The sequence below is a fragment of the Aulostomus chinensis genome, chromosome 7 (genome assembly GCF_037954235.1).
Source record: "Aulostomus chinensis isolate RoL2024-O1b breed Wild chromosome 7, RoL_Achi_v1.0, whole genome shotgun sequence".
Taxonomy (NCBI): Eukaryota; Metazoa; Chordata; class Actinopteri; order Syngnathiformes; family Aulostomidae; genus Aulostomus; species Aulostomus chinensis.
Window position 1 is genome coordinate 21,892,697 of NC_141326.1, and position 25,115 is coordinate 21,917,811.

At 42.4% G+C, this 25,115-nt stretch overlaps 2 protein-coding genes across 5 annotated transcripts in view; both read left to right on the plus strand.

Annotated features, from left to right (window-relative positions):
* LOC147259068 (neuroplastin-like) lies at window positions 1-13,165 on the plus strand. 3 transcript variants are annotated; one of them, XM_086209278.1, is made up of 9 exons: window positions 205-318; window positions 4,755-5,102; window positions 6,028-6,202; window positions 6,329-6,423; window positions 7,157-7,290; window positions 7,434-7,707; window positions 10,536-10,557; window positions 11,663-11,739; window positions 11,912-13,165. In XM_086209278.1, exons 1-8 carry the CDS (start codon window positions 258-260, stop codon window positions 11,721-11,723), a joined length of 1,170 nt encoding a protein of 389 aa, XP_086065404.1. In that variant the 5' UTR covers window positions 205-257; the 3' UTR covers window positions 11,724-11,739; window positions 11,912-13,165. The 3 variants fall into 3 exon arrangements, with proteins under 3 accessions (XP_086065402.1, XP_086065404.1, XP_086065403.1); XM_086209276.1 differs by lacking the exon at window positions 4,755-5,102 and having other exon boundaries at window positions 1-318; XM_086209277.1 differs by lacking the exons at window positions 4,755-5,102; window positions 10,536-10,557; window positions 11,663-11,739; window positions 11,912-13,165 and adding an exon at window positions 9,186-9,834 and having other exon boundaries at window positions 258-318.
* The window catches only part of LOC147259069 (potassium/sodium hyperpolarization-activated cyclic nucleotide-gated channel 3-like), a 22,980-nt gene continuing 5,461 nt past the window's right edge, over window positions 7,597-25,115 (plus strand). Inside the window, exons 1-7 of one of the 2 annotated variants that reach the window (XM_086209275.1) lie at window positions 7,597-7,707; window positions 16,428-16,925; window positions 21,294-21,717; window positions 22,577-22,738; window positions 23,346-23,564; window positions 24,028-24,174; window positions 24,536-24,776. In XM_086209275.1, the coding sequence (XP_086065401.1) occupies window positions 16,477-16,925; window positions 21,294-21,717; window positions 22,577-22,738; window positions 23,346-23,564; window positions 24,028-24,174; window positions 24,536-24,776 (1,642 nt within the window). In that variant the 5' untranslated portion in view covers window positions 7,597-7,707; window positions 16,428-16,476. Of the gene's footprint in view, window positions 7,708-15,757; window positions 16,926-21,293; window positions 21,718-22,576; window positions 22,739-23,345; window positions 23,565-24,027; window positions 24,175-24,535; window positions 24,777-25,115 lie in introns of those variants that run through there. The other variant, XM_086209274.1, reaches the window with a different exon arrangement.

The window sequence follows — 25,115 nt, forward strand, 5'->3', positions numbered from 1 at the left end:
AGAAGGTGGTTCCCTTGATGCAGCAGGCTGAAGCAGTGAGGCGCACAGGTAGCAGCCTGCCAGCCAGCCAGCCAGCCAGCCAGCAGTAGTACCGAAGACTCCCGCAAGTCGACCACTCATCCTCTCTCCGTGACTCGACCGGCGGAGTGCGGAGGTGTGAGCCTCGGTGATCCCACCACGTATCATCCTATCCCGCACAGGTCACCTTAGCGCTCCCTTACCGGCATTTTACACCCTCGAAGCTGACACCTGCAGTCATGTCCTTCTCCCTGGCGGTACTCGGAGCGCTGATGCTGCAGTCCGTCTCCGCTCAGAACGGTAGGAAATAAGCTCTCATTACCGGGGATAACATGGCGAAAATGCTGTTTTTTATTTTTTACACAGGGATATCGTCTAAATGTCTGACGTTTTGACATTTTCATACATTTAATAAAGAATGGAGTCCGTATCTGTAATACAGCCAAGCTAATAGGTAGTCCCTGAACGTTTCACAAAATAAAAAACCCAATCAGCTATTTTTCGACTGGAGGTCTGTTTTCCTTGTGAGCGTTAGAATGAAAGGGTCACTCAATCTTTTATAGACCACAATCTGTATTGGTTAGGCTGAAGTGGGCCATGCGGGAGGCCTGTGTGCTGTCCCGAAAATGTCCTTTGAAGTGAGCTGAATATTGAGACATGAGACGTTCAAGCAGCAAGGACAAGTTCTGCTCGTTCGCTCGGGGAATTCTAGATGTAAAGATTGGGGAGGGAAATTGTGTCACTCTGAAGTTCGAAATCTGTCCTGCTCTCCTGGACAAACACTACACACACACACACACACACACACACACGCACACACACACACGGGTCTGTTTAGATATGCCAGGATAAGGCTGAGCAATACAGCACACACCATTCCCTGCACCAATCCTGCTCACTGTGACAGGATGTATACATGTTGGCACTTTACAAGTGAAGCTCTGTAAATAGCATCAGTCCATTTTGCTGCATGCTTCTATTTTTAGAGCAGAGATGCTGCACTGGGAACCATGGCTTTAATGTCCTCCTGCAACAATGAATCCGTTAACTCTTCACTGAGATGCGCAGCACTGCAGGATGGCATTGATTTTTCAGGGCACTTCTACGATATCAGAATGACCCTCAACTCATAAATCTTGTCCCCTTCTAACAGATTCTAGGGCCTGTCTCGAATCAGCAGTGGTAGGTGTAGGTGCAGCATGCATCCCTTTCGCAGGTATCCTGTGAGAATGAGTGAGAATTTATTCAGTTTTTTTTGTTGCCTGCCCTGGAGGAGGTGACCACGTGCAGGAAGGCTTTACAGCTCTCCCACGCCAAACACTTCTTCCTCAATCACAGCTGCAGCTCGGAGCTCTCCATAAACACAACTCTTTTCATGTTCGATTAAAACCGGTTTTTGAAAAAAAAATCAAGAGGTTATGGGGGGGTGTGTGGTGTGGTGGGGGGGTCACCTGAGATCATGCTTCTCAGGGCCGATACTGATTAACAGTATCAGAGAAGCTGACAACTGGTATTTATATGAGGTTAAAAATGAAAACCTTTTACCCAAATTCTGAATAGCAACACAAAAAGTTGATACAAGACAACTTTTCAACAAGCGATGCACTGATCTTGATGTAGGTGTCGATGTTGGTCTGATGCCGACTCAAATAGCTGCATCAGATTAATATGCTGCTGAGCTATTCGATGTAATTCTGTGGTATTGGACTACATTGTGCATCATCTATGTGCTGTAGACCTGAAGGCTGCACTTTGCTTGAAAGGAGAGCTAATAATAGCACAAAGGGAGCTAAGTGGAACAACTCCCTTGGAAGTATTTATTACCTGCTGATTGCTCTTGATTATTGATTATTTTTGTTAGTTACATTTTGTTTTATATTGTTAGGAAAGCCGAGCTTGATGGCGTCTCTCCCGTACAGCTTCTTATATCAACCTTGGTATTGAGTCAGTACTCGGTATCAGTTGATGCTCCAGTTGTCTGTGTTTGTTGGGATATTAACAATATCAATATTACCTCAGAACAAATGCAAAGAGCTCCAAGGAGCGTTTATTACTTCTTTTTTTTTTAAAAGAAGCAAAAAAACATAATAGCTCCCTGATGTTTTATAGAGTAAATGAGTGAAAATGAAAACTGCTCCATTCTGAAAATGTGCCCCTCTGTGACTGTACGCAGCACAGGCTGTTACTGATGACGTATAACCAATCAGAGGGTGCAGTGGGCGGGACGTTGCTAGAGGCCTCTGGAAGGGGGGGGGGGGGGGGGGGGGAGTACAGGCTGCAGCAAAGATGCCAAAATAGGAAGAGAAGCAGATCCTGATAATAATTGAATATCAGTCAGGCCTGTAGTTCCAGTCGAGTCTCTCTGAGGAAGTTTCAGTTGTTTTTTTTTCATGTCCAACTGTAATGATTTTCCCCAATGGGCCACCAAATACAATAAATGAAACCCACAATTAATGAAGTGATTAAAGAGAAGATGCATTGAAGAGAGTTGTTACTTGATTTGAGTGGCGTCAGTCGCAGGTCTTAAATATGTATATACTGATCAACGGGTTGTTCTTAGACCTCAGGCGGGTTTGGTGGCGGGGTTACCGTCACAAACGATTGAAATGGCAGAAACTTTCAGGATATAAGTAGGATGTTGGCTAGGCGTTTTAGTGTGTGTGCGTGTGTGTGTGGGGGGGACATTTGTATGCCTCAACCACCTCTGGGGATGGTGGGGGTTGTCAGTCTCTGGTGCCTTTATTGTTTAATAGTTTATAAAAAGCTTTATGCCCACGGTGATGTCTTAAAAAGGTTGGGTTTTTTTTTATTTTTTCTGACCGGCACTCTTGAAACAGATGAGATGCAGTTTTTTATCACATAAAAAGCATGAAATCCTTCTAGCTGAACAGTCAAAATACATATTTTTTTCAACTAAGTCCTTGAATCATCTCCTTTAATTAAGTGCAACTTAATAACGAATTCTTTCTGTTTCTTGTAATTTGTAATCAGTACCATCAAGATTGTCCTCCTCCCAGTTAGCTGCTCTATATAAGCTTGCAACACTTTTGGTACATTAACTGGGACAGTAGCCAGAATGATTTTATGTTACAGTGGTTAGGATGGACCTCCTGACTATTTAAAGCCATCTGTGGTCAGATTGTGCTGCACCAGAAATGAGTTATTAACATATTTTTCTTTTCTGTTTTCAAAAACCTCCCAGTTGTTGTATTCAGCTTCTAGAATACAAACATTTCCCGCGTTCTCTGTTATATCCCCTTATGACAAAGACCAAAATGTATATTTCTTTGTTTTCATGATCCCTCACATGTGGTTATCAAACACTTTTGATAAATATACAGCGCGAACTGGAGATAATAACTTTATCCTCTCAAAAAATGAACATTAGTCAGTTACATGGCTTCAGTGTGACCAACACCGTATTTGTGAGGCTGATGCCAGTTGCAGCATTAGGAGGTAAAAAGATTTGTGATGTCTGTGATAGGCCGGCTGATATCACCTGTCCAGCTCTACTTATTAACTAATCATTTTGTGATTTGGACTGTTAGTGGAGGAGAGGAATATCTGTAAAGACATCATGTCAGCCTGTGACTGACATTTCTCACCTTCGGTCGATTTACCAACGGATCACTTCATATATTTTAACATGATCCTTTAGTGGATGACTTTCGGCACAAGCGGCTCTTATATTTTTAAGCTCACACGATTAAGTACATGACAAAACTAAACCTGTGGCATCGCTGCCGGACTTAAACAGCTCGGTGGCGTGCGGGGACGCTGCTACTGCCTCAGCTGTTTTGACGCATCTCGACACATCTGAGGTGGCAGGACGGGTCTCTCAGCAGTTTTATGTTAAGAGCTGAGGTGTAAGTTTTCAGTCCCAGTTAGGTGTTTAGCTGGTGATGAAGGAATCTATATGAGGCCTGTATATGTGCTGCTCCTGGTGATTCACTGGTGGGCAGCAGGGTTATGATGTCAGTTTGATGGAACACATGTTTTTATCTGCCTGCTGATGAACTGCCTGGTCTGGCTCGCTGTGGCCTCCTACTTTGTAGCCTTATAGTGCTTCTATGGAAACGGAGGGGGGTCTATAACCATGCACCCACACACTCCCCAGAGACCAGGAGCTGCTGCTTCTATAAATCTCCTTTCAATCTCATGTACTCTCCGCGGTGCCTATAGACCACGTCTCTGACTACATCCCCGGTCCTCGTCCTATTCATGTGGGCATGATCAGTAGACGTTTCCATAATCGCGCGCTTCGACCTGCTCCATTACTGGATAGTCATTTAACCCAGCTTTTCTGAACACTAATGACGCTTTCATTATAAATACAAGATGTACAGAGAATGACAAGGTCACTTGGAGGACTTCTGGATATGAGTGCCGTGTGAGCCTGCTGCAGATTTATATGTGATGTCAGTAATTGAACAAAGTGAGAGCAGCCTTGCAGGGACGTTTCCCAGGAGTTTCCCAGGAATAGCAGAACGTCGCAGGCAGATCTGAGGTCATCTTTATCCGTTACACAAGACAAGCTTATGTTGTTTATTTTATCCTGTCTACTTCATTTTACTTTAATCAATTCTTGTTTGACTTTATTTAATTCTGTCACTTCTTTCTTTTTCTTTCCTTTTCTGTGTCCCTTTTTAATTGTTCTACCCTCCACACCTCACACCCATGTTCCTTTTCTGGGTTCAACCCCCCCCCCCCCCCAATCCCCCCCCCCCCCCCCCCAGCGGGCTTTGTGAAATCCCCTCTTTCTGAGACTAAGCTCACGGGCGACACCTTTGAGCTTTACTGTGACGTAGTGGGTAACCCCACCCCAGAAATCCAGTGGTGGTACTCTGAGATCAACCGAGCAGATTCCTTCAGGCAGCTGTGGGATGGCGCCCGTAAGCGGCGGGTATCCATCAGCACAGCCTACGGTGTCAATGCAGTGAGTGTTCTGGGTGTCTCTCATCTCACGCTGGAAGATGTTGGGACGTACGAGTGCAGAGCCAGCAATGACCCGCGACGTAACGACATGCAGCTAAATCCTGCCACCACCTGGATCCGAGCTCAGGCCACTATAACGGTGCTGCAGAGTGAGTGGTCAGTGTAGCGGCAACATCCCTCCTAATAGAAACAAACGTAACAGTTCCTGTGTGACTCAGCCTCCCAAACCTCTCCAGAGGACCGCTAACTTCCTCCGTAGGTGCCATCCTCCCTTGCAGAGCTGAAAAACAACACCGCCAACTTCTCTTTATCATCTATTTCCAGCAGAGTTGAGTAGAATTTTATAACGTCCTCACTGAACCAACATCCCAGTAGAACCTCCTCCTTTCTAGTTTTCATCTCCTCCTTTCCCTCAGTTGAGTGTTATTTTCTGTTTTCAGTCGTTATTGTTGTTTTGACCTGTTTTGTCCCTGTGTTTGAACTTGACGTTTTGCAGAGCGACGACGCCAATAATTTGGTATATTCTTACTGCATTGAATTGGTGATTTCTTACTCTTCTTGAATTCCACCAAAAATCATGTTTAGACTATTTCATTTTGACACAATTCATCTACAGTTGGTTTTTAGGTATATATCATTTAACACTTTTTTTAGCTTCTTTTCCAAACCAAACAAAAATCATTGAGGAAGAAAAGGTACAGTACTGGCGTCAGTATATTTTTTTTCAGTTTTATGTAGTAAATAAATGTAGTCATATTGGGAATACTTCTATAAAGAGGTTCACCGGTAATTAGAGATTATGTGACTTTTTGTTTGGTTGTTTTTTGTTTATTTAAAAAAAAACCACCTTAATTTCTGCTCTAAATTACTCGCTGGTTTGCTTAGGTGCAAAATGATGAGTCCATTCATCGTTTTAATTTCCCTGGATTTTGATCCTGCTGATACTGAATTCCTAGTTACACTGCTAAAAAATATATTTGTGTATAGATGTTGTCACATGTTATGACACATCCTCTCCCACATCGCTCTGGTTGAGCGTTACTATTGTAGCTGATCAGTGTTTTGTTCTCACAGAGCCATCAATCATCGCCTCTGAACAAACCACACTTCCCATGGAGGGCCACAGCCCCCCGTTCACGCTCCAGTGCAACCTGACCAGCGCACACAGTACCCACCTTGAAAGCTACTGGATGAAGAACGGGGAGGAGATCGAGGACACACGCAGCCTAAATAGCTACACTGAGTACAGGTAAGAGTCACGGCATTACCTTATGCAACTGTGTGTGTGTGTGTGTGTGTGTGTGTGTGTGTCTCAGATACAGGGTTTAGCAACCTGGAATGGGTTCGCATGAGGTGTTTTTTTTCTGGTCTGCAGGCTGAACAAACCAAGAGGAGATGACGCTGGCATGTACATGTGTGTCTACACATTTCAGAATTATCCTCCGGGCAACGCCACCATCGAAGTTAAAGGTAGGTGTTGATTTGGGAGCTGCAGGCATCTTCACCACTTTCAAAGCCACATTAGGGACATCACCGAATAAAAATGGCTCGAGCGGCCTTGAGCACAAGTCGCAGGCCTGTCGTGAGAGGACCTGTGATTTCAACAGGCCCTGCCGGCTGCTCAGGGGCAGCCGGCGCCCTTGACACCTCCATCAAACCAATGCCCAGCTCAGTGGCAGCAGATGGCGTCTTGTTTGCCTGATGGAAGGGGATTATGTCTCAACGGTAAAATCTGGTGGCAGCCTTTCTGCTGTCACACACTCACATTGCCTTGCAGGATAATTGTATTTGGAAGTGTTTGCATTCTTCTTCATTGGGGCAGTGTTCTAATTCTGTACAGAATATAGAACATATAGATTTGTTTACTTTACTTTTGGCCCCAAAACTGCGATAGATGGAATTTTTCAATAATGTCAAAATTACTAAATGGAATGTTTCAGTTTTCTAATCTTGCAGTATTTCTTATAGGCAAATCACAGTGGGTTTTTTTTTTTCGTTATAATTTGTTGTTTTAAGTTTACATCCTTCATGTTGTTATGGTATATGTTTTTGCTAATGTCTTTTCCTTTTTCTTTCATATTTCTATCCTCTAAATTTTACTCAAAACCTGTTGTATTTATTGTAAACACGTAAGTTTTGTAAACTTTTGGAAATATTATATAACAATAGAGCTGTGATTTTTTTTTTCTTTCTTTCAATTCAGCTGCTCCTGAGATTACAGGCCACAAGCGCAGCGAGAATAAGAACGAGGGTCAACAGGCTGTACTCTACTGTAAGTCCGTGGGCTACCCACACCCCTCCTGGACCTGGCGCAAGTTGGAAAATGGGGCTTTTAGGGTATGTTGTATTAATATGCATGATAATGTAATATTTCTATAAAATAAAGCTATCCCATGAAGCATCTCCATTATGTTTCTCTGACATTATAACTGTAACAACATGATATTGGGGATTTCTTTCTTCCTCTTCTTCCTGGATAGGAAATTGACAACTCATCCGGACGCTTCTTCATTAATAGCAGAGACAATTACACTGAGCTCAACATTATCAATCTGGACATTAATTTGGATCCAGGCGAGTACCAGTGCAACGCCACCAACTCTATCGGCAGCCGTGACGAGAAGTCTGTGCTGAGGGTTCGCAGTCACTTGGCCCCCTTGTGGCCTCTTCTGGGGGTTTTGGCTGAGATCATCATCCTGATCATCATCATTGTTGTTTATGAGAAGCGCAAGAAGCCAGAGGATTCACAAGATGGTGAGTCACTGGTGCACTTTGGATACTTTCAGTATTTATTATTATTATGATTTTTTTTTTTTAAGGGAGAGAAATTGATTTTATTTTTTAGTATTTTACAGGGATCTCCCCTGAGAACTTTCTACAAATTATTTTTTCTATCTGAAAGTCAGTGAGAGGGAAGGGGTTGGAAGGAAGCACTTTTCATTGTCTGCTGAAGGTTATTTTTATTGTCATGCCAGACCATGAACATCCAGAACATTAGACAGATTGAAATAAGGTCCCAGTTTGGGTGAAAGAAATAAGAAAACCAAACACAAGTATAAAGAATACAAAATAACAAATGAAATTGCAAAACTAGTATTAGGAGATACATTTAAGTATATCGTGCAGACAGGAATGGTTTAAGGTCTAAGAGAGGCTGGTCGACAGCCCCTTTTTTCAACATCTGCTTAGGTATGGAGAATCACATGTCAGATAATCCAGTGTATGCTTATCAGTAATAGTCCCGCATATTAATGGGATGTGTGATGCAATCTTATTAGTATTTCAGAAATCCTTTTGTGAGAAGTTTGACGTAGTTTCTGCTTTTTTTGTCACAGGTTTAAACGACAAAACTCTGTGTCACAAGTGTCACAGCTAGACATTATCTGATATATGGCCACACTATGGCATAACCCCACAATCCTTGGAAAGTCTTGAACCCACCAGTAATGAGAAAATACCAATATCTCCCTCCATTTAAGGTACTGGTTGTGTGCAAAATAAATCAATAAATATGTTTTCTGCAAATTCTCAAAATTTAGTCATGCCAGTTACACAATGTTTTACATCCAGTATGTTTAATTTCCATTATGAACCGCAGAAAGGTTAGTGGTCGCCGAGGTGGCAGCTAATGGGGATCCATTTAATAAACAATAACCCAAATATTTTTTTTCTTCTGTTTTAATGTCTGCCAGCATGGAGTGGCACAGGAACATCAGCAAATTACTGTCGTCATGGCCAAGCCGGCACTGAAAAGACTCATCTTTAAAACATATTCAGTGTGCACAAATCCAATTAAGTATCATCCCACAAATCCTGTTGCAAGCTAACGTACAGCTAATGCAGCTAAGCTAACGTGAAACGTGTTTGCGCACCTCAACTGTTCCCAGAAGTCTATTTGGGTTAGTTCTCACGTGTCTGATGAAGTTTGATGTGGTCGATCCAGCATCCTTTAGTTAAATATCAGAGACTTTGTATGAAGCGTCTCGTTGGTTTGCGCTTGATGTGAAGTTTTATACCCTCAAATTATGACAGAAGGCAGAGGTGAGCTGCTGTTCACCATGGTTTTGTTACTGCAGCATTTTTGTTACCACGCCCAGCAGACAGATACATAAAAATAGGCTTGATGGGAGGGAGCGACATTCAGCTCCAGGTCATTCATTCATATTAATGCAGCTCTCAAGATTGTTCACGAGTCCCACAGCTCAAGTCTGAGTCAAGTCTCTATTCTTTAGAGGACTTGTCAAATCTCAAGTACCTACAATTCAAGAGTGACTCCAAATCCCCATCCCCCATCTCAGCTGTCAAACCACACACACCTGTTGGAGGAAATGAGGACCGAAGAGCCAAGGCAAGCCTCCTCAAAACCTGCAGGCATCGGTTGGCCATTGTTTCACCACAGACACCAATACAGTCATCTGACACGCTGCTGTGCCAGTATTCAATAATTCAGTCTGACTATGAGGTTGACCCAGTAGGCAGAGGCTGTTGCAGGAGGTTGCACCAGGACAATCTCATGCATTTAATATTCATGAGAAATAGGATACTGCAGTGTTGTGGAGGAGGACAGTTTCAGTGATCAATAGGTTTCCAGGGACCTTTTCATGTCCCCACGCTGCTGCGTGTTTAACCAGACACACACATTTAGAAGTACACCCCGCATATCCTGGGATGTCCTGATATTCCTGAATGCTGCAAGAGTCTAGCTGTGTGATAAATGATGTATTATGGTATTTTGGTGACCTTTCCCTCTCAAACAGAATTTTGATGTTGTCACATGCTGATTATGTGCAACATGCAGTGATTGAATGACAGCTCAGAGGTGTCAGCGACCATTCCCGACTGTCACAGCCCAGGAATAAATTGTCATGATGGTCTGGGAAAGATGATATGTTGGGTTTTTTTTTTAAATTAGGCCATCTATGTCTGTTGAATACTTTAACAGATTGTTGTTATATCTCCCGTATTCCCTTTCCCACTTGCATAACCTAAACCATGTTTGTGGTAAGTGTGAGACTCTGCATGCATCTTGAATTTTAAAAAGCATTCAGGCTCCTCTTCCAGTTCACACCAGAGTACATGCTTCTGCGAGGTTCCCCATTGCTGAACGTGATTGTGATGTGCAGTTTGAAAGGTGCATTTTGCTTGGTAATTCCTTATTATTGCATCGTGATTATTGCAGCAGTGAAATGGCATGCGAGTCACTGTGAAGGGTAGAGGAGCTGCTTTTCACTAATCTTCGAGAGAAGAAACGTCCTGCTTGTCTGTGCATGACGACGGTATCCGTTATACTTTGCTTGTGTGTCATTGCTCCCACCTGCTCATTCGTTCTCATGTGTTTTGGATACCGTTGCGAGTGTTCTCAGAGGTGGTTCTCCCGCATCTTCATCTGGGTTGCATTTTCATTCCATTTCATGGTTTTCACATACAGCACAACAACAAAAACTACCGTTACAGAAAGAGTAATGATCTGGAAAAAAACCAACCCATTTGTCCATTCCATCAACATATTATGTTGAGGATAATCCTTGCGATTATTTTATTCTTTGGTCTTCATTTCTCCATATTTTCCCTTCCTGCCTCAGATGATGACCCAGCTGGACCAATGTAAGTACAAACAACTACACTTCACTACCGCAGCTCTGTTTAGCTTGATAATATGTTGTAGCTTATCGTCATGTATTTTAACTTGCTTGTCTTTAGAGCTCAGTGTACAGTAAACCCCAAAACTGGGTCACAAATAGCTTGAGGCGTCATATGACTAATTTGCAGCATTCGAATAAATCAGAAGACAATATTTATAAAAGTCAATTTAGGAGACTTTTGCGATGATTACTTGATGCAGTGTTCGGAGTGCTGTAGTAAGACCAGCCCGCGATGCACCGAGACTAATGTTGAGAAATGTTTAAATTCAGTTCTGGTACTCTTCCATGGTGAAAAATTGTCGTCATTTAATCTGCGGAAACACTTGAGCTGCAACTGATTATTACTTTTGATTAATGGGGTATTCCAGCCAATTAGATTTGCATGTCTATGAAGCTGGGGGACATGCAGGAGACTGATTATACAGTGAGATATCCAGTTTGTAAGTCCTTGTATGGCTCAATATTAGAAAACACTGCAACTCTATTACACATTTTTAAACCTCCAAAGTTATGCCTTACCTTTAAGACATGCATAAAATGTTCTTTTATATCAATTTCTTCTTACCCCTATTTTAGTCTTATCTGTTGTTTACATCTTCTAACTTAAAGGTCTTTGAGTGATTGACAGCTACAAGAGGCACATGACAAATGTGAGGAGAGAGGACTTCCAAACAGCCATCAGGCTTTTCATCCTGTCTGTAAGACTAAATTGAGGGTTAAATGAACGAACAGTCTGGAAGAACATTTCATGAATGAGGCCCAATGTCTGGTCTGATTTCTCTGACATTAGAACCACATTAGGCAACTGTTGGCACACGTGAGAACTGGTAACCACACAAGATGATTAGTGTGGCATCAGTGGAGTAGCCTTTTGTTAATCTATATTTTTTTCCTTACCAGACCTGACGAGATATTTGAATTTCTAATTGCATTCCATTGCTTTAATTAATCATTCAAGTCTGAGCCTCCTCTGTCCAAACCCACCAACAGAATAACTGTTTTCTGTGCTATGTGCTCGTCTGTTATTGGAGGCGAGAACTGACTTCATCATTTACTTTGTGCTTAAGGAAAACAAATTCAACCAACAACCACAAAGACAAGAACCTTCGCCAGAGGAATACAAATTGAGCAGCCTGTCTGCTGAGTGAGTATTCAATTATTAAAAGCAGGAAACTGCCAGCCTGCCTCTGATAAATATGTATTTCAAGCCTGTGGACACAAATTACATGATGAATTACCTCTGAAAGCTTTTGTCAACTGGTGTAAGACTCCTGGCAGACTGAACTAATGAGCTGCATTTTTATTTTCATTTGCAGGTTATTGACCATATGAAGGTAAACAAGAGCGGAATCCATGCCAGGTGTTAATAGGATTTATCTGCCATTAAGATTATGGTTTTGGAGGAGTTAAATGAGGCATGCCTTATGATTTTATTGTGTGAGGGTGAGAGTTCTTAGGAGATATTTGAACCATTATGGAATTGTTAACCTTATAACCATTTTTGCTGCATGCAGTTGTTGACGTTTATGAGTTTTATCCCTCTTAACCACTAATTTACCATTTTTACTACTTCTAAAATAATGCATGCAAGATGTTGACCTTCTGTTGGAGACAGAAATGGCTTTTATTTATTTATTTCTCTCCGAGTGGCTTCATGTAGATAACCTGTACCGCAGAGGAAAAACACGTGTTAAAGAAAATGACACCATAATCTGGTATGACAGTTTTATACAATTTTATCATTCAGCTGCATACCATTTTCTAAGTTTTGTCATTTTATCAGACAATATCTATTATATTTAAGGGCTTTGCAATGTCCCTATAAATTTAGTGAAGGTTTACTTTATCTATGTACTGTATGTATTAAATCACTATGTATCAAATCATCATTAATATAAGAAGTATTCCTATTATAAGATGCACTTAAATGTTGAGATTAATGAAAACCTGTGTAGGAACTAATCATTCTAACATTATTTTATAGTTATGGGTATTGTACAGCATGGCTATTATCCTATGCAATTATTATTCCATATCACTATACTGAAAAATCATTGCAGCTTTTGATTTCTCTGTGACGAAGCTTTAAACTAGGATCACCGTAGAGTGTCGATGGCATACTGCACAGCTGCATGAATTCTCTACAGCTGACGTGGGAGGTGTTGAAATGCCCACGTCACGACTGACACGTCTGAAGCCATTCCAAGATCCCGAGTCATTTTTAAGAATAAACATTTCAAAAAAAAAAAAAGAAGGGAAAAAAAGTGTCTGTTGAAGTGTTTTTGTTTTTTGTGCAAAACACACAGTCGGGATCCATGGATGCTGCATACACGCTGTCCCGTGCAGAGAAGATTACAGCAAACGGCGCCATCTAGTGAGACGTTGAGTTGGTTGGAGCAGAATCAAAAAAACAAACATGAATTGTCCAACATCATAATATAAGATGGGCTCTCTGACTTTTTTTTTTATTATTATTTGCATACCAAATCACAAAATGCACACTTTATATTGCAATGCATCCTTTGTAACAGCTGCATGGGAATAAAATACAAATTCACCTTCTTGGTTGACTAATGAGCTTTACTTTTAAGAAAACTTCTAAAATGAAATACTTTCAAAATCAAACACTTAAGTTCAAGTGTGCCAGCATTTTTTTGTTTGTTTGCGATGTCGAAGCTCCAAATTAGAGGTGGACAGATTGAATAAGGTGGGGATTATGGATAAATGGAGGTGAAAAGTCAAACATCCATTAAAAGTGTGGTAAACAAACCTACAGTTCAACAGCACGTTGTTAGTGAGTGATTGAGAGAGCTGAGAGATACCCGCACGTGGAACTTAACTGTAGATCCATTTGAACTTGCACGGTTGATTATTATTCTGTTTGAGCCAAGCATTGGCCGCATCATCACATACCGTTGAGCAATTTGAGATTTTTCACACTGACACAAAATTAGAAATCTCCTCTGTGCGCTTTTTTGTGTGTGTAATACTTGCATTGCCAACGGTATTTGGCAGAACATCAGAAATAATATGTGCAGGTTTCAAAAATGTGGAATTAAAAAAAAAAAAAAGTAGCCAGAAGATTTTGGAGAAATATCTGTATATTAGAGTACATGTGGTTCAGTTAAGATTTACAAAGCATAAAAAAAATCTTGCGGTTGATAACATTTACTTGAACATGTGGGTTTCGGTACATACGCCCCGGTAGATTTTAACATTCATATGTAAGAGAATAGGCGGCACGGTGGTGCAGTGGTCAGCACTGTCACCTCACAGCAAGAAGGTTCCGGCTTCGAGTCCTGGCTCGGGCACAGGATCTTTGCATGTTCTCCCTGTGCCTGCGTAGGTTCTCTCTGGTACTCCAGCTTCTTCCCACCGTCCAAAGACTGAGTGTGAATGGTTGTTTGTCTCTATGTGTTGGCCCTGCGATGGACTGGCGACCTGTCCAAGGTGAACCCCGCCTCTCGCCCGTAGCAGCTGGGATAGGCTCCAGCCCCCCCCCCCCCCCGCGACCCTTAACAGGAATAAGTGGAAGACGATGGATGGATGTAAGAGAAGAACATTTCTTTCAAAGGTTTTAAAACTCATTGAAATTTGTAGACAGAAATACTCATAAAAAAAAAAAACGGCAGCAGCACAGCAAATGGGGGCGCTGTTGAGGGTCCAGCGCCAGTGTCCAGATATCCATGTGATGTGGTCAACTCGACAGTCACAACTAAACATAAACTATTATCATATCTTTCCTGTCCTTCATTAATATGGATGGGTCGCCAGTCCATCGCAGAGCCATCAGGAGCAATTACGGGCTTAGTATCTTGTATTTCAAATTAATTAATTAATAAATCAATTGAGTTGATTGTTAAAGACCCTTAAAACCTCGTTATATTTGTATGTTTGCAGAGCTCACACAGCGCCCAGCTTGGACGCGTTCCATTCCTCACTTCGGCTTTGACTTGGACCAAACAGCTGCTGCGGCACACGTGACCCAGAATTAGCTGATTAAAGATGTAGTGATCTGCTTACATTTGAAGGATTTGTTGACACTTCTGGAAATGATTTCATCCATTACACACGCGGCTAAAGCTATGTGATGAAGAAAATGCATCATTGCGGCAACATGATGTAAACGATGTGAAGGGGTGCTTGACCAAACGTTTCTAATGCTTCTGAATGTTTCTGTCAGTGCACAATGAGCGTTCGACGTTTACATCTCTGCTTATTTATGTAAAAATTGGTTCAAAAAGTTGGAAACATGGGAAAAGTTCAGTCGTCATTGAATGTCAAACTGAGGTTCACCGTTTGTCTTTTTTAATCAAAAATCTGAGGGGGAGGAAATGGTAAGAGCCAACTGAGCTCAATGGAGTTTAGCTCGCCCCAAAAACCCACATGATCAAGTGGGGAGTGGGAGTTCCTTCTCATGTTGTTCATGATGAAAACTCCATATTTTTGCTCAATTATTCCTGATGGAAAGAGCCACAAATAGGAATTAGCTCATGCAAATAACACACATAGTTTCCTTTGAATTTGTTTTTAAACTGCAAAGTGGTCGTTTGTGCATCCATCACATTCTGGTTGGCAGGATATCTCAGAAATGCCTCGACGATTCATTTGGTATAAATTTCCGCTGAGACTCAAGGAAGAACTGAAACGATTTGCTGGTCAAAGGTCAAGGTCACTGTCAGCTGACATGTGCGTGTTATCTTCCATGTACTTGATGTGATACCTCACGAGCACCTTAAGTGAAGTAAGTCAGATTTACCCCAGACATCCACTGGGACTCCAGGATGAACTGAAATGATTGGGTGGTCAAAGGTCAAGGTCATTGTGACAGGCTTCCAGGGGAATACTGACCATCACTGTGGACAGAGCACTTAATAAAATACAAGTGAAATTTCATGATCACAACATACATTTTCTGAATGCTTTTTCAACATAAAACCATGAATGGTTTGGATATCGTAGGCTCTCCCCTCAGATATTAATGTGCCCTAAATTTTGGCAAATCGATAAATAATTTGACAGGATTATGAATGAAAGCTGAATTTCATGTCTTTCTCTCAACTCCAAAACTGGATCGAATCCTTGAATCCTCCTCTCAGATTGTCCTGACTGGGAGGGGTAAGCGCGTGTGCCATCCTGGCTGCTATGGCAACCCCGATAGATTAGCCCCCCCATCGATATTCACGTTATTAGAAAGCGGGAGCGTGATGGATCAGTGATGTCAGCGCTCTTTGGAATCCATCTGCGTGCATGCGTGTCATCACCTTGTGCTGACAGAGAGCTCGGCTATCTTGGGGAGGTGGAGATGATGCTTTGTCATTGAGGAGCTCAGCAACAGCGGCAGCGGCAGCAGCATCTTCCACTCCGGCACGTCCGACGCTCAGCATGCTGCATCCTGATGCGCTCTCGTCTGCACGCTCTCTTACCTGGATTTACGTGTCTTTTCCGCTTAATACTTTCACATGACTGTCGGATTGGAGCAGTCACTTATTGTTGACGAATCTCAATGTTTGCACCGGACTGGAGAGGCATGTCCCAGGTATCAGAGAAGATAGGACCTGTCCTGCGGATGCGCCGTCAGTGTTTCGCCTCCAGTGGCACCCCAAGTGCTCCATGATTCATCCCTCTGCCTGCACGGGCCATCCTTAGAGCGCATCTCTTCTCCTCCTTCAAAATGGAAAGATTCCAGTCTTCCATGCGCAAACGGCTGTACAGCTTGCCGCAAAATATTGGGCAAAAACCCTTCGTGATTGACGAAGGAGACAACGGCGACAAGGACACAAAGAGGAAAAGTATACGGCTAAAACATTTGTCCTCTCTGTCTCCTGCCAGCAGTTGCAAGAGCGTGGAGGAGGCCAGGAGCGAAGACCTGGACAGGGACATGGTTATGAAGACCAACTTGAACGGGGACTGTCGCCTTTTTAGAGGCAGCATCTCTTCCATCACCGGGAGGCATCCTCCCGGTTCCGACCCAGCGGAGCAGCGGCGACTCATTCCCGAGGCTGATGCTGGTGTCGAGGAGAGTTTCCCCGGTGAGCGCGGCCCCGGGGCCCAGCAGCGGGAAACGGGGGCTCTGAGTGGTGCAGCTGGGCAAGCATCTGTGTTCGACCAATCAAGTTTCATCAAGTTGGAGGGTACAGAGCAAATCATCCCGGAGGACGAGCGGCTGTACCAGGCCGGCTTCATGCATCGGCAGTTCGGGGCGATGCTCCAACCGGGAGTCAACAAGTTCTCCCTGCGGATGTTGGGCAGTGAGAGGGCCGTGGAGCATGAGAGGGAGCGAGTAAAGTCAGCTGGCTTCTGGATTATCCACCCCTACAGTGATTTTAGGTAATTTACATTCCATAACAAGCCGTGGTCTCTCACCAAATCAACGATCTTTTTCGTTTAGACAAAACCAAATGTTTTAAACTTTGATCAGAGTGATTTCTGGTGACAGTAAGACAGTGTGAACCAGAGCAGAGCAGGTATATCATTCCCTTAATGTGCCCCATTCATCCATGGAGTAGGTACTGGTTTGATTTATGAAAATCAATTAACACACACAGAAAAGTCCACTAACACACAATAAATGAGCTGAACAGCACACAAAACCTATTTCAAGTGCAATAACAACACAATTTGTTCCAGTGGCGAGACCCTGTTTAGCACAGCCTTAAAAGTGAATCCAAAAATATATTCAGAACAACCAGTTTCAAGCACAGTTTTCAATATCTGTTCAACCTGTAATTCTCGTATTTTCCAAACATGCTGTGCGTGATAAATTTTATTGTTTTGCAGCACATAAACTCGAGTTATGATCATCACCTCCATTAAGGGATTTTCATGACATCTAACCTTGAGGCTCAGCCGTCCTACCAGTTGTACACTGATGTGTGTCACTGCAGTGTTTTTTTTTTCTCCACTCATTTGAATTACACTTTTTATCATTTAGTGAGGGCAATGGATTACAGAGAACGCAGCTGAAGCTTGGAAATGGGGTAATCAAAATAGGGTAACATGACCATTCAAGATATTAGAAGCACACATCAGTGGAGATTATTACAGCACAATTAGTCTAATGGAGCAGAGATGTTGTGGATGGGGAGGGTACGCACCACAATGCACTGAGAGAGAGACAGACAGACAGACAGAGATCGAAATGGAAATGATGTTGTGTGGGAATCAAGATACCCAGCTGTTGTGCTCATATGAGGTGTCATGACTTCATAGGCTGTGAGGTCAACGCTTACATCTACAAATCAGATTTCGAGTCCTGCATGTGACCCGTGACCTTTTGCACGAGAAGAAACCACTTTAGGTCAGGTGAAGAACTTTTTGGGACGGGGGGGGGGGGGGGGGGGGGTCTGTAACTCCCTTTAATCTAATGAGATCCAGTGGAGTGGAACCCCAGTCTGCTCTCCTTCCTCCATATCATAACTGATGTCTTTTATTACAGCTGCCGCAGTAAACACGCTAAACTGGCACTCTGGTTAATATGATTGCTGGTGGGCCTGAGCCACAGTACAGGTGTGTGTTAAGCCACTGAGCTGCATGCAGGCTGTTGTGCTTCAGCTGCGCTCTGGCAGCAAGAGATAAGTATCTCTAGTACAAATGTGATCCCTTTTTCAGCTGTCCTGATTGATCTAAGCTCCTTTCACCATTTTAAGCCTTTTTGTGTTCACTTTGCTTATAACTCCCCTCTCTTTGTGCTCTCATGCTCTTTAACGGAGTTGCACTCTGACCCAAATCGTGCAAGATTCCTCTCTGGAGAGGTCCGCAGAACCCGCCACTGTCAGCTTTATTTTGATGGCAACACCAGATTACACCAGCAAGTTGTCTGCTCTTTGTGGGACAAATGCTGCGTGCACAGTCAGCTGATGAACAAACAGGATGGCCTGCAGGGGACAAGAGTAATGCACCGTCCCCTGCAGACTGTTGTGTGTTGTTGTTTTTTTTGTTTTTTTGGTCCAGCTGTTCCAGTGTTCTGCAGCAGCGCAGTGACGTGTGCAGAGCTGTAATGCTAACTGCTCAACATCTGGCTGATGGGAGCTGACTTCTGGAGATGACATGGATTCCCAGGCGATAACGGTGGATTTAGCCAGAGAGGGGATGTGCAATTAGGACCAGTGTGTCACCGTGGAGACAACAGGCAGGCAAATGCTTTGTTTGGCAAGAGAACAACAGAAAGCTGATTAGAACAAATGGCCATCATCCTGACCTCACTGGTTCTAACTTTTTTGTTGTTGTTGTTGTTGGGATGTTCTTCCATGAAGGTTGAGTGGAACAAATTGGAATCTGTAAAACAATGTTCACGTGTCTGATTCTTGTCCTGATTTAGCCTGACCAGTCAGTCACACCTTCTTCCTTGGATCCAAGCCCAGAGAACATTATGGTAGAATGTCCTTGCTGCTTTTAGTTATTACAGCATCCTCAGCACTCACTCCTTTATTCACTCGTGGCTGCAAGTAATTACACTTGTTGGTTAGAAGGTGAAACCGTCATTTCATCACAACTACAAGACGTGAATCCTGCACTGATCAATGAAAACAAAGGTGTGCATGCCCCGTGCACAGAGCTTATTTCTGAGAAGTAACGCACTCTCACACAACTCACACAAGAAGGCTGAATTGCCTCTTTAATATTGAAAACACAAGCAAGACATTACCACCAACATATTCCACCTGTGGCTTCATCAGGTTCGCGGTACACAAAAAGAATACACCAGTTTAGCTTCATTAAAACACCAGTGAAAAATGGGCTCTTTGCTATGTCATACTTGTGTTTTAAACATTAAAGCAGCAATCCAGCCTTCCTGGGATAAGGAGATTCAAGTGTATCACTCCTCCACTGATCTATGTTGGTTTCTCTTGAATGTTCTGTGTGTGTGTGTGTGTGTGTGTGTGTGTGTGTGTGTGTGTGTGAGTGTGTTTACTTTGTGTGTTTACTTGCTCCCGCTGCAGCCTGTGCTGGCCTGCAGGTGTGTCAGGTTCCTGTTGGATCGATCGATGCTCAATTATGTCTCTGACATCAGAAAAGCAATTACACGCATGTTTGCTTTTGCGACACACACACACACACACACACACACAAACACATACACATACACACAAACACATACACACACATTCTCAAGATTGTAATCAGCCTCCATATATAGCCTGACATTTATGTGGCCGAGTTGCATATTTATCATTACTGTATGTTTCTTCTCTTTTATACATCATGAGCTTCCACCAGGAGAAATTTAAAGCAAAATAGAAACATGGCAGAAGTTGGAATATGATCATGAATCATTGTTATCATTATAGATGAAATTGAACATACAGATGCTCATTGTTGGGAAAATTAAGTTGTGAAGTGTCAGTCTTAATTGCTGATAATCTATAATAACCTTGATCCGCATGCGTGGAAGTGAAGAAGAGAACCAACTTTGTTTACCTGAAATAACCTGTAACTGGCTTTTTTTGTCCTCAAACAGTTACTTTTTCAGATTCAGATTCACAAAACTTTATTTATCCCCATGGGGCGATATTAAGGGAGCAGAGAGTGGTACAGTTGGTAAAGCACTTTGTCCTGTTTTTGCCCATTTGAACATAAATCATAATCGTTAATCTCCTGGTTTTTAATTTCTGGCGCGAGACTGCAAGTTGTACAGAGAATTTAACGTTCCTCCAGAGCCACAGCTACTTTAAATATGCAGCACATATTCACAGGAGGTCTGAATAGAGGCACTCAACCAGAAGTGCTCTTACATTCTTTTAAAGATCAGTCAACTACGAGTAAAACAGCTGGTTTTAAAACTCTTGGAATAAAGTCAAAGTGTTCTTATCAAAAAAACTGTTGTGAATATTTGCTACTTTTAACTGCTGAAGTATCCATGTAGAAAAAAGCTAATTTATCTTGTAATTACTAAAATTTAATAATGAATCAAACTAAATAACAACACTAATAAATCAGGACGTTTCTCTATAGAAAACATTAAAAATAAATTGTAATTGTGAAGAATGCACTCGTTTCTTCATGTTTTGCTTCCCCCAGTAGGCTGTAGGCTGAATCATGTTGAGAATTATGATTGTAAAAGTAGCCAATTACATTCTTATGACACCTTCCCAAGAGCAAATACTTAGAGAACTACATTAACATGAGTATTTGTAATTTGTTTCCTCCATCCCTGTAGATTCAATCTGTTCACAAACACAATGGAATGCATAATACCTGGAAAGAGACCATTAATAAAAATGCTATTTTTCTTAAGTAAAACATCCAAAAGGCTAAAACTACTAACTGTCTTACCGGGGCTGCAACTAAATGTTATTCTCGCAATAATAAAATGGTTAAAATTAAAAAAGTTTTTTTTTTTTTCATGGAATATTTTCCGTATGTATATTTCGCTGTTTAACTTACAAACGTGTTGACAAAGAAAATTATCAAATCATATTTCAGTGGCTGGAAGCAGTAAACATTTAAGTCATGAAGTATTACCATCAATCAGCCAAGAACTTGGGCATCCCCTCTTCTTGCTTGACCTTGGACATGTCATCAACTGTTTCTCTCCATCACTGTCATCTGCTCATGTCAAAGAGGAACAGAAAAGCAAGAACGCAATAGCTGCATATTTCTCATCCCTGTACGGCTGAGCAATAGAGTTTGTTCCTGATTTTAAATGCTTTTAGACGTCATCCTGGTCTTTATAACAGGTGTCACCATGTGTTTTAGGTTCTACTGGGATCTGACCATGCTACTGCTGATGGTGGGAAACCTCATCATCATCCCCGTGGGCATCACCTTCTTCAAGGACGAGCACACGCCACCCTGGATCGTCTTCAACGTGGTCTCCGACACCTTCTTCCTCATGGACTTGGTCCTTAACTTCCGCACGGGCATCGTGAAAGAGGACAACACAGAGATCATCCTGGACCCGCAGCAGATCAAGATCAAGTACCTGAAGAGCTGGTTCGTGGTGGATTTCATCTCCTCCATTCCTGTGGACTACATCTTCCTCATCGTAGAGACACGCATCGACTCGGACTTTTACAAGACGGCACGAGCCCTGAGGATCGTACGCTTCACCAAAATCCTCAGCCTGCTGCGTTTGCTGCGCCTCTCCAGACTCATTCGCTACATCCACCAGTGGGAGGAGGTAGAGCCAGCAGGGTCCTCATATAGAACCCCACTCTACACCAGGGCTTGATAAGACATCCCCATAGCCCTCCTAGATTCCCTATAGTTTCCTTTCTGGATGAATGTTTAGGGTCATTATTATGCTAAATGAGCCCATTCAGTCAGTTAACACTCAACTATTTAGACAAGTTTAATATAACATCACTTAAGAATACACCACATACATGAAAATGGCCAGTTCTGACTCAAGTCATAATCCTCCAAAACTACACTTTATCTGAACCATATCTTAAACTAAATCATATATATTTAGGTTGATCTACACAATGTTCTTTGATAACTGATATTCTTTTACCTCCAGTTACGGAGCCCCCCTTGAACCTGTCTGGAGCCCCTGTGAGGCGGTCCGCCTTGGACTTTGGTTATTTTTTCATGATACTCTCGTATACTCGTCCGACTAAAATGCTGTAAATGATTAGATTTCCAGCGCACTTGTAACTTTGGCCATCATTTTTCTCTCTCAGGAGAAACGCAGGTTGTATGTTAAAATAACAGCCCATGGACTCACACACAATCACCTCCTTAATGCTGATATTTCCCAGCAAGTTATAATGCCACCAAGGCAGCGTTCCCCATAGGCTACGAATGTTGTTTGCAGGCGATGATGCAACACTCAAACAGCCTCTTGTTCTCTATAGAGGATTAAGACCAGCGTGGTCTTGTATAGGACCCCAGTAGCCATCAGCCCTCATGGCGCCGGCTCTCTTCTGTAAATCCTCTGCTTGCATGACAGAGAATTCAAATTTCATAGATTTATATACTAAGAGATATTTCTGTCATTGTTTCTGTTGCATTAATGCTGATAATCTGTGTCACAGGTTTTCCATATGACCTATGACTTGGCCAGCGCCATGGTGCGCATCATGAACCTGATCGGTATGATGCTGCTGCTGTGTCACTGGGATGGCTGTCTGCAGTTTCTGGTTCCCATGCTGCAGGACTTCCCCCCTGATTGCTGGGTCACTCGAAACAAGATGGTGGTAAGTTAGGAGTCAGAGTGCATTTCCGAGTATCTATAAATAAACCTTTATGATTTATTAGGCAAACAGGAAAGATTTTAATGAGTGTGCATAATCACAATCAAGACTATTAATCGGTTTACACCAACAAAAGGTGATTTGTCACCCCAGTCTGAGCCATCATATCTGGAAATGTAAGTCTCAGGTCCTATGATTTTGAACTTCCCGTGGCCAAAAGCTGACTGAATTTTTGCATTGGATTATTGCAGAAAGTGAACTTTGTAGCTAGCAAACATTTATGAGACTTGCACGCTTTTTTCAGCCGGATAATCTTTACAAATTTACGACAAGTTAATTATTTGAAGTTTAAATTGAATCAGAAATACAAAATTGTTCTAGGAATGAACAACCCCACAGATGCAGGGCTTCAACGTCTCCACAACCACGTTTGCGTTTCATTGACATTTGATGATCTTATTTCAGGTATTTCACTGAAAACTGACTTAGAGATGAGGGACTTGTACGTTCAACAATGCTAACATTGCTCCTGGTTTAAGAACTCATTTTTGCACCACTCTTTCTTTCTCAAACTTTCTCAAACTTTCTTTTTCCTCTTGATGCCCTGCAGAATGACACGTGGGGTCAGCAATACTCCTATGCCCTGTTCAAGGCCATGAGCCACATGCTGTGCATCGGTTATGGCCTGTACCCCCCTATAGGCATGGCTGATGTGTGGCTCACCATCCTCAGCATGATTGTGGGCGCTACTTGCTTTGCTATGTTTGTGGGTCATGCAACTGCACTTATTCAGTCTCTGGACTCTTCCAGGAGGCAGTACCAGGAGAAGGTGGGTGTTCTGTCTCTTCACGGCCAACACTTGAAGAGCTATTTTGAATTTCCCTCACAGAATAGCCAGACCAGGCACAAAAGGGTGGTATAAACAGTAAATGCTAGAGATTACAGCCGGATACAGGTTGGATAGACTGTCCGTTTCTGATGCTCTGCTGTTAGAGAACACCGCTGAAGGACACTGGAGTTAATGTTATTAGCTGGAGCCTGCAGAGCGCAACTGTATTTGTCAGATGGGGCAGAGGCAGAGAACTGCACTGTGGGCAGGTTTCACAGATGGCCTGACAGTTGACTGTTAACATAATGAGGCACATTATAGTCAACCCCTGAGCCAGCACATCAATCAGATTAATATATTATCTCTGACATGACTTTGCATTTTGTTGGAGATCCTTACACAGTTACATTACAGCTTTTTTTGTGTCGATTGCTCACTTTTGATAATTTGATTGTATTTGCAGTATAAACAGGTGGAGCAGTACATGTCCTTCCACAAGCTCCCCGCGGATATGCGTCAGAGGATCCATGATTACTACGAACATCGATATCAGGGCAAGATGTTTGATGAGGAAAGCATTTTGGAGGAGCTGAATGAGCCGCTGCGAGAGGTCAGAAGTCATCTTCCTCGTCTTGATAAAACCAAGTCATAATTATGTTGATTATGAATAAACTATAATCAGTTTATTTTAGTTTTCTCTGTACATGACTGAAGGGTGCATCGTGGCTCTAAATAGTTTACAGTTCATTTTCGATGTCATCTAATATGGCTCTCTTACTTTATTCCATAATGTTAATAGTCTTGTAATCTGATTAGTCGTGACTAGAGACTGAACCTCATTAACAGAGCACTAAGCTGTTAACCACCCAGCTTTTATAATGATTGAAATGTTTGCATGTCTATTAACTCTCACGTGTAGCTCACATCCAAAACACTTTTTTTTCTTTTTTTTGGGGGGGGGTCTTTTTCAGGAGATCATCAACTTCAACTGTCGTAAACTCGTAGCCTCCATGCCTCTGTTCGCCAACGCCGATCCCAATTTTGTCACCTCCATGTTGACCAAACTTCGCTTCGAAGTCTTCCAGCCGGGCGATTACATTATCAGAGAAGGAACCATTGGCAAGAAGATGTACTTCATCCAGCACGGCGTTGTCAGCGTTCTCACCAAAAGCAGCAAAGACACCAAACTGTCAGATGGCTCTTATTTTGGAGGTGATGTCCCCACATGGCCGGCTGTGTATAATACGTACTAATATATTCTGTAGCTGACAGCAGGTTGGTTTGAATGAATCTGAAGGAGTGGTAATAGTCTGCTTTGGTTTGATTTATTTTGCGCTGGCACTCAGCAGATTAACTTTGCTGACTATTTCAGCGAGGAAAAATTGTCCACATCATCTCCTTAAAAGGGCTCCAGGACTAAGAGCAGCAGAGATTTGTGATCTTTGATTCCATCTGTGGGGTTTTCCCTTTTTTAACACTATATTTAAACCTGAAAAACATACATTTCGATTTGGCCCAGCCATGGAATTGTATCAATGAGATTTCTCACTC